The sequence below is a fragment of the Sturnus vulgaris genome, chromosome 8 (genome assembly GCF_052056855.1).
Source record: "Sturnus vulgaris isolate bStuVul1 chromosome 8, bStuVul1.hap1, whole genome shotgun sequence".
In the NCBI taxonomy this organism is placed as follows: Eukaryota; Metazoa; Chordata; class Aves; order Passeriformes; family Sturnidae; genus Sturnus; species Sturnus vulgaris.
The window spans coordinates 22,713,740-22,721,817 of record NC_142250.1 but is presented as its reverse complement, the minus strand read 5'-3'; the positions used below and the strand labels follow the sequence as shown (position 1 = coordinate 22,721,817).

Sequence of the window (8,078 nt, the reverse complement as noted above, 5' to 3'; positions counted from 1 at the left end):
AAACCTGCACTAGTGATATTAAAAAATTATGTAGTTCAATAAATGTGACATTTCATGAATGCGGATTTAATAGTCTCCAACCCGTAGAAGGAAGAAGGCTGAAGTCTAACAATTGAATTTGAAAGGGGTGGTTCTGTAGAACTGCAAAATTAAGTGCTTCATTTTTCTTGTTAGGGATTATGCAGTGGTAGTGGAATGTAATAACTGTGTCATTAAAACTTCCTTTTAACAAGGCCTATTGCTTGTATAAAAGTCAGAAAAGAATAATCTCTTCCTCTATTTATTTGTTTTCCAATAATACAGCAAAACATTTTTTTTTTCTTTTCACATAAACTTATTCTCAAGATTTTGAATCGACAGCTTGTAAAATATTGTGGGGGCCCTCCATTCTGCTGCCTCATATCATGCACGTCGTTATTCCAGAGGGCAACGGGTCATCGGTTTACTGTACATTTATTAAGTAAATCAAGCTGCAAATCCAACACTTCCAGATGAAAACATTAACTAAACCCCTTGGAAAGAGCAATGCCTGGGAGACTGAACACAGAGAAAAAATAATCAAAACTGTCAGCTCGCTTTACGTGTACCTGATATTTACAAGACACAAGACCACGCTTTAAAGGTGAGTTTTGGCATTTGTTAACAATGTAAAGAAAAAGAAAACCCAACCTCTCTGTATTATTAAAATATATCTTTTTTTGTTTTTCATTTCACCAACACCCTTTCGTCTTGCTCTGAGCCTCTTAGTTATTAAGATCTTCGTGGGTTTGAACTGGAGACCTTTTATTTAAAAAAAAAAAAAAAAGAAAAAAAAAAAAAAAAAAAAAAAAAAGCAGCAGAGTTATACCAGCACCTGCTATTCCTTAACAGCTTTCCGTGCTCGCTGTCAGCATGGGGGCGTGTGAGGAACACGGGGCACGGCGGGGTCTGCGGACACGCAGGGTGCACCTGCCGCCTCCGCTCGCACGGAGAGGGAGAGGCTGCGCCCGCCGCTGCCGTCGGGGCCAGGCCCCGAGTGCTCGAGGGGCGCGGGCAGAGCGGGGGTCGCTGCCCGTCCCTCATTCCTCACATCTCCCACCACCACGAGCCCAAGTCCGGACAGCGGTGCTGGCGAGGGGCGGCCCCGCGGAGCGGAGTCGGCGACGCCCGGACGGAGCGCGTGTCTCTCGCTGGGGGCTGCGGGGCAGGGGGAATCACCCGGCAGGATTTCAAAAGTTTAATCAGCGGAGCCCAGGTGGCGCTGCTCGGGCCGTCATGCCGCTTTCCCTGCCCGGGCTGTCGGGCACTGAGTGCCCAGCCCCGCGCGGCCCCGGCCGCCCCATCGCCCCCCAGTCTGCCTCCCGGTGCCAGGCGGGACGCGAGCAGTGCGGCGCCACTTCCTGCTCCGCCACGCCGTGCTCTCGGCGCTGTCCTGGGCACGGGGCAGGAGCCTGTGCCTCCCACGCACTCCCCCTACTCGTTCCGGGTCCAAGCAGTCAGGCGGAGCGCCCTTTTCCAAAAGGGAGGTCCCGCGGCCGGGTGGGGAGTGCCCGCCCGCTTCTTGCCTCCTCCCTCGGTCCGCGACAGGGACACGCTGCAGGGGTCTGCTCGCACCCCCACGGGCAAGCCCGAGAAGCGGGTGGGCCTGTGCCGTGCGCGGGCACAGGAGCGGGAACCGCTGCGGCAGGCGCCGGGCCCCCTGTGCCGTCGGGGCCCGGCGGGCGGCAGAGCGCGCCCCGCTGCCCCGGGCTCCCCCGGGCCGCGGCCGTGGTTGATTGGCGCCGCGGGGAGTTCGCTCGGGGAGGCGGGGGCAGTGTTTGCCGGCGGGGGGTGGTTTCCCCCTTCCCTGGCCGGGCTCATTGGCCAGACGGCGCCGTGGCAGGAAGGGGACAGAGACCACGCGGGCTCCGCCCCGCGCCAATAGAAACCTATCGAAGGGTAACCCGAGCCCAGAGAAACCCGCGGCGGCGGTGCCAGCACCCATCGGCCGCGGTCGGGGCCGGCTTTCCGCAGGGGCGGCCGGGGGCGCGGGGGTGCGCGGGCGGCGACCGCGCCATGCAGTACCAGGCACCGGGCGCGGCGCCGGCGGCCCTGGGCGTCGGCGTCCCGCTGTACGCGCCCACGCCGCTGCTCCAGCCCGCGCACCCCACGCCCTTCTACATCGAGGACATCCTGGGCCGCGGCCCCGCCGCCGCCCCGGCCCCCCACTCCCTGCCCGCCCCGCCGCCGCCGACGCTGCCGTCGCCCAATTCCTCCTTCACCAGCCTGGTGTCCCCGTACCGGACCCCCATCTACGAGCCGACCCCCGTCCACCCGGCCTTCTCCCACCACCTCGCCGCCACCTATGGCACCGGCGCCTACGCCGGGCCCCTCTACTCCTTCCCCCGCGCCGTCGGCGACTACGCGCACGCCTTGATCCGGCAGGACCCCCTGGGTAAGCCATGTGCCTCCCCCGCCGCTCTCCCCGGCTGCCGCGCACCTCTCGTCCCGTCCCCGTCCCGCCGTCGGGGCAGAGGTAAATGGGAAGTGCCCGAAAGTGATCGGTCCCTTTTCCCGGCCGCCTCGCCGCTTCTCTGTGTTCCCCCGGGTCCCTCCGGCCCCCGTCTGATTTACAGTAAATTAAAAGACGTGCCGCGCTCCGGCTCTGTCAGCGAGACCACAGTGCGCGGCCGCGGTGACTCAGATTTGTTTTCCTTCAAACCAAGTGACTCTGAGAGTGTCCTTAGTAATGTCGCGTGTGGTTTTGGTGGGGAGTTTTAATTATGCTTGGAGATCGCATGGCAGATCTCAGTCTTTCCTGCGGATGACTTGAAAAACAGTCGGGAGGCCGGCTCCGTTCGCTGGGGCCCCCGAGGTTCCTTCGCGGGTCGGTTCGGGCCGGGCCGGGTCGGGTCGGGGGCCCCGGCGACTTCTTCGCGCCCTTGGCCCGGGGAAGCGACCCCTCTGCGGGGGCTGAAACCCGTGCCCGGGCTGCAGCACTTGTTCTTAGTGATTGCAAAACTGGACCTGACTCACCACATTTGTGCAGTGAAAGAGGCTGACCCTTTCCGTTCATACAGGAAACCTTGAGCTCTCGATAGGAGTAAATCTGGTTTCAGAAGCTGTTAAGTGTTTTCCTGGCCGCCTGAAGCAGGCTCTTCCCCGGGAGTCGTGCACATTGCTGATTACTTTATCGACATCCTCAATACAGACAAATTCAGGAAACACTCGACTTCTGATAGCCGGGATCCGTTTTTCTGATATTGTTCATTTCCTCTGTGTGGGATGTGACTTTATGACAGCTAAAATAACCAGTTGCTTCCTATTTTTTGAGTCTGTTTTGCACCAGAATTACTAAAGCCTGACGCAAGCAAAATCTCGAAAAACAATGCAGCAAATTGCAAAGGGTGCAGGCAGAAAGACAAACAGCGTGACTCAGTAGCACTGGCCAGAGCCTCCTGCCCCGGGACGCGGCCGCGGCTCCGCAGCGGGGCTGCTTCCCCGGCGTGTCGCTGCCTGCCCCGCCTCGCCCCTCACCCGGCCACGGCCCGGGGCTGAGCCTGGCGGGCACCCGCGGCCTCTGGCGGGCAGACCCCAGCCGAGGGTGGGGGACACGGGGACTCTTCTTCCTAGAAGCCCAGTGCCCTCCTGTTGGCGCATCACCCCTGCCCAGCCCTGCGATATCCCCCGCTCTCCGCAGGGACCCGGGCACTGGCTCAGAGAAAGGGAGACGGTTTCTTTAGGGCATCGCAGTGAAAGAGCAGAAGGAAGCGAAGGTCTTTTTTTTTTTTTTTGTCTCTTTCTTTGCGCGATAGACCAACAGGAAACACATTGACGGAAATGTTGCCAAAGCCCGTGGAGTGACTTTAACTGGTCTCTCTGTTTGTCGAAGGGGAAAAAATCAGAGAGGGGAAAGATCAGAGTAGGAACTGGGAGAAATAAAATCAGGCGAAGGAAATTAGCGAGCCCTGGACCCGCCGTGCTACCAGGCCTGGGCCCGGGCAGGGCCGGGGCTCCCCAGTCACGCGTGTCGGTCACTGACCCTCGGTGCCTCTCTTTGTAGGGAAGCCGCTGCTGTGGAGCCCCTTCATCCAGCGGCCGCTGCACAAGAGGAAAGGGGGGCAGGTCCGCTTCTCCAACGACCAGACCATCGAGTTGGAGAAGAAGTTCGAGACTCAGAAATACCTCTCCCCGCCGGAGAGGAAGCGCCTGGCCAAGATGCTGCAGCTCAGCGAGAGGCAGGTGAGGTCGTGCCCCCGCCCTGGGGAACCGCACCCCCTTCCCGGCCGCTCCAGGCCCGCTGTGCAGCTGCTGTCGGTGCATCGCTCCCGGGGACCTCGCTGGCTCGGGGTCTGCGGGGAAGGGGTGCTTGGCAGGTTCTTGCTTTTTGCCTGTGGCTTGGGTAGGGCTCTAGGCACTTACTGGCTCCGAGACTACCCTACACCTTTTCTTGTCGTTGCTCAGGTCAAAACCTGGTTTCAGAATCGCAGAGCCAAATGGAGACGTCTAAAGCAGGTACGTAGATGTTTCTGTTTCTATAGAAATAAGTATTTTAATTGTCTTATCTTATGCTGTGCTCGCCTATTCCAGGTTGTATGCAGAAGTCATCTGAAAGGCTGTTTAACCTCTTCACCTTGATTAAAAAGACAAATAGTCATGCTGGAATCCATGAGGGCTCGTTCAGGCAGCACTAATGTTAAAAGCTTCTAATGCAGTTCCTATATCAATTATGCCCGTCTTTCACACACCACCTATTAAAACTCCACGCTAATTGTTTTGTAAACCCATATGTTGTTTAGCCAATTAACGTGGAGAAGATAAGTAATTGTCAGTAAATTACTTTGGCAGTTTTTTTGGAGAATATTAACTGGTGTTTTAAAACGCCCTCTCTTAATAAACACAAGTTGATGTATTTGTTAAAATCGGGAGAAGGCAGGTACAAACACCTGGATTGTTTTGAAGAGCCACATGGAAAATTGACTAGCTTTTACTTTCCTTTAACCAGCAGTTATAGTGTATGACGCTAAGAAGTAAAAGCAGTTTCCCTTCCCTTAGAAATCATGCTCAAGCAAGTAATTATTTGGGAGTTTTTTATGGCACATAGGGACTATACCTGGCTTGGCAAAACTGAGGTCCCTTGGCTCAAGTATTTTTGAAAAATTCCAACATTTTGGTCTGAGTCTGGCTTCAGTAAGTGTGACATGGATGCACATGTTTTACTGGCAAAGTAGTCTTTAATAAAAAGTAAAAAGAAAAGAAAGCTATCACAGTACCATGCTCTAGATGAATTTGTTCTTTGACCTTCACCTGAGTTTAACTCAATCTTCAGTTGATTTTTTAATGAAGTCTTATTATTCTGACAAGAGGCTGGCTAGGGCCCAACCCATGCCACAATGTCCAGAGAGCTCGCTTGGAATCTCGGCCATTTTAAGTAATTTCCTCCTTTTCATTCAGTCACATCCATTTCTCCAAGCCCGCACGGTTATATCATGGGTACATGTCTCTGCCTGCTTTTTCTTTAGAGTAGCATTTCATGCCCCCTTAGGGGACTGGGCTCTCCAGACAGGTGCCAACACAGGGCTACTCATGCCTTCACAAACAGGGTTTTGGTTTGGTTTTAGTGGTGAGTGTTTTAATGTTGAGTTTTAGCTTAATTAGTAATTTTTTTTGCATTTGCTTTTGGGCACTGATGAATTCAACCTCCCTCCTCTTGCTGTCGGGTGTAATTAAAGAAAGATCAGGGCAGGAGGAAGCTGTGTGTCGGTGTTTGTAGACTCATAATAAACATTTGCTTTGCTAAAGACAAAAGTTCAGAGATTCCTGGGCTCCAGCAGCTCCCGACTCTTTTGAAGTGGCTGCGATAACCATCGCCAAGGAGCCTTATTCACGGCAGCAGCCCCTGTGGCTGTGAGGGAGTGGGATCAGAGCCCTCTCCCGGCCCTGTCCCACTCGGGCAGGTTTATAGGTAGGAGGCCCAGGGAGGCAGCAGGACACCTGCTTTTTCCTACAAGAAACTTTTCCCACACAGCACAGCTCACAGCTGGAATTCCTGGGCCTCCTGTCTCTGTGGCCTGTAGTTCTGTACCAAGCAGGATTCTTTCATTGCAGGAGAACCCCCAGGCCACCAAAAAAGAAGAAGTAGAAGGTGCTGACAGTCACAGTGACCAGAGGCCGGAGAGCTGCCAGAGCCCCGAGCAGAAGGGTAAGGAGGTGTCTCTGGATGGCTCACAATACACACCTTCGCCAGCCTCACAGGAGGACCTGGAGTCAGATGTCTCTGATGACTCTGATCAAGAAGTGGACATTGAAGGTGATAAAGGCTATTACACTGCTGCCCACTAACAGTCCCATGCAGAGAGCGGACCCTAACTCGGCTTGCACTTTACCAGGGGCTGGTTTGAAAGAATACTGTGCTACAGGAGAAAACTTCCACCGTTACACTGAAAGAAAAAAGCATCATCAAACAAACTAATTTTATAATAAGCAGAGAAAGAAAGATGTATTTTCTGCAAGCAGTACAGTTTTGGCATCTCGAATTTGGTTAAAGGACCATGGTTTGTATTTAATTATTTGTAAGATATGTTTGTACAATAATCAGTGTTCTAACTGGAATATAATCCTGCACCCTGTCCGTACTCATGGTGGTGGAGGGGGTCTGAATCAGCTGCTGTCGGTGATCAGGCAAAACTCTAACTAGTGTGGAAGTGAGTATGGATTGCAGGACTAAGCCCTTTATGTGTGTAAACAAACGTACTTTAAATAGATTAATTTAAACGCCCTTTGTAAGCAGAGAAACATGTTCTGTGAAATAGGGAGGGATTTGACCATCCCGAGAAGTGCCTTATGCTCACAGCCTTTTATGTGCCATGGTGCTCTCTACTGAGACATCCCTCTGTTTGTCAGGTAGAGTTATTAGACAGATTCCTTTTTCTTCTTGTATGACATGAAATGTGCCTTCTCAGATTTTTGAGAATTTTGCCTCACAGTTTGGATGGTTCCACTTGCAGGAAAAAACAATTTCTCCTTTAAAATCTCTAGCACTGTTTTTTATGGATTTCATATTTGAGGAGAAAATGCAGGGAGTGATAGGGCCCTGCTGCAGGACAGAAACTGGCATCAGCTGCAGGTCATAAGTGAGGCACCCAGCCGTGGGAAGATAATGCCTATCTGCTTCTGTACATACTAGTTTTCTTTAAAAAGTCTTGTGGTTTTATACCTCACATTGTTCATATTTTGTACATATTTGTTCAGTGTTAAAAAAAATGGCAAAACCTGGTATTTAATTTTTGATGGACATATCTGTGAAATAAACCTAAACTCTGCAACACTCACCATTCTGGCCATCTAGTTACTGGCAGGAGAAAACCCAAACCTCTCCTCTGCCAGGTGTGTTGTAAACGGCTTTTCCCTCGCTACTGTGCCAGTCACGAGCCACTCCACAGCTTTCTGCCCTTGGTGCAGGAGTCTCATGCGGGCTCTCTGCTATATTTTTTGCTGTATTTCAGCCTCTCACCGCGTGTTTCAGTTTTGCCCGTGCCCACACGGGAACTGTGGCGGGAGGAGGAAAACCTGGCTGGCAAGCCCAGGCTGGAAGCGTGGGTGTTTACCCCCGAGTCGCCCTGACCTTGGGGGGCCGGAGAGGGGGTGCGGGCTGGAGGAGGAGCGGGGCCGGCAGGGCCTGCTCAGGGCCGGGCATCGACCCCAGCCGGGGCACACGCTGACCGACCTGAGTCAACAGTGCTTATTCATCGGCCTTTCTCCGAAATTGCGTCGACCTGGGGAAGGAGCACGGAGCCCGGGGTACGAGAATTGTTCCCAGGAACGGGCATCCTGGATGGGTATTCAGCCCCTCCAGGTGCCACAGTGAGCGCGCACGGAACAGGGATTTACATCTGGCCAAATGTCACAGAGGCTTCTAGCGCCAAGAAATGTTGTTAGCAACAAGTGACTGGCGAGGCAGGATGGCCCTTAGAGCAGACAAGATGTTGCTTCTAAACGAGTTAATTCTTTGAGAAACATCCACTGAGTTTTCTGGACAGGTTTCTGAACTGTGGTTCATTCGAAAACGGCGCTCATGAGCGGGGCCGGAGAAGGCGAAGTGATGGGGAGGTTCTGTGCCC

General features: G+C 53.4%; 1 protein-coding gene across 1 annotated transcript; it reads left to right on the top strand.

Moving 5' to 3' along the window:
* Positions 1-1,931: 1,931 nt before the first annotated feature.
* Positions 1,932-7,289, top strand: HHEX (hematopoietically expressed homeobox). The gene is made up of 4 exons (XM_014875430.2): positions 1,932-2,413; positions 4,022-4,200; positions 4,423-4,473; positions 6,067-7,289. The coding sequence occupies exons 1-4, from the start codon at positions 2,035-2,037 to the stop codon at positions 6,298-6,300; spliced, it is 843 nt and encodes a 280-aa protein (XP_014730916.1). The 5' UTR covers positions 1,932-2,034; the 3' UTR covers positions 6,301-7,289.
* The last annotated feature ends 789 nt before the right edge of the window (positions 7,290-8,078 follow it).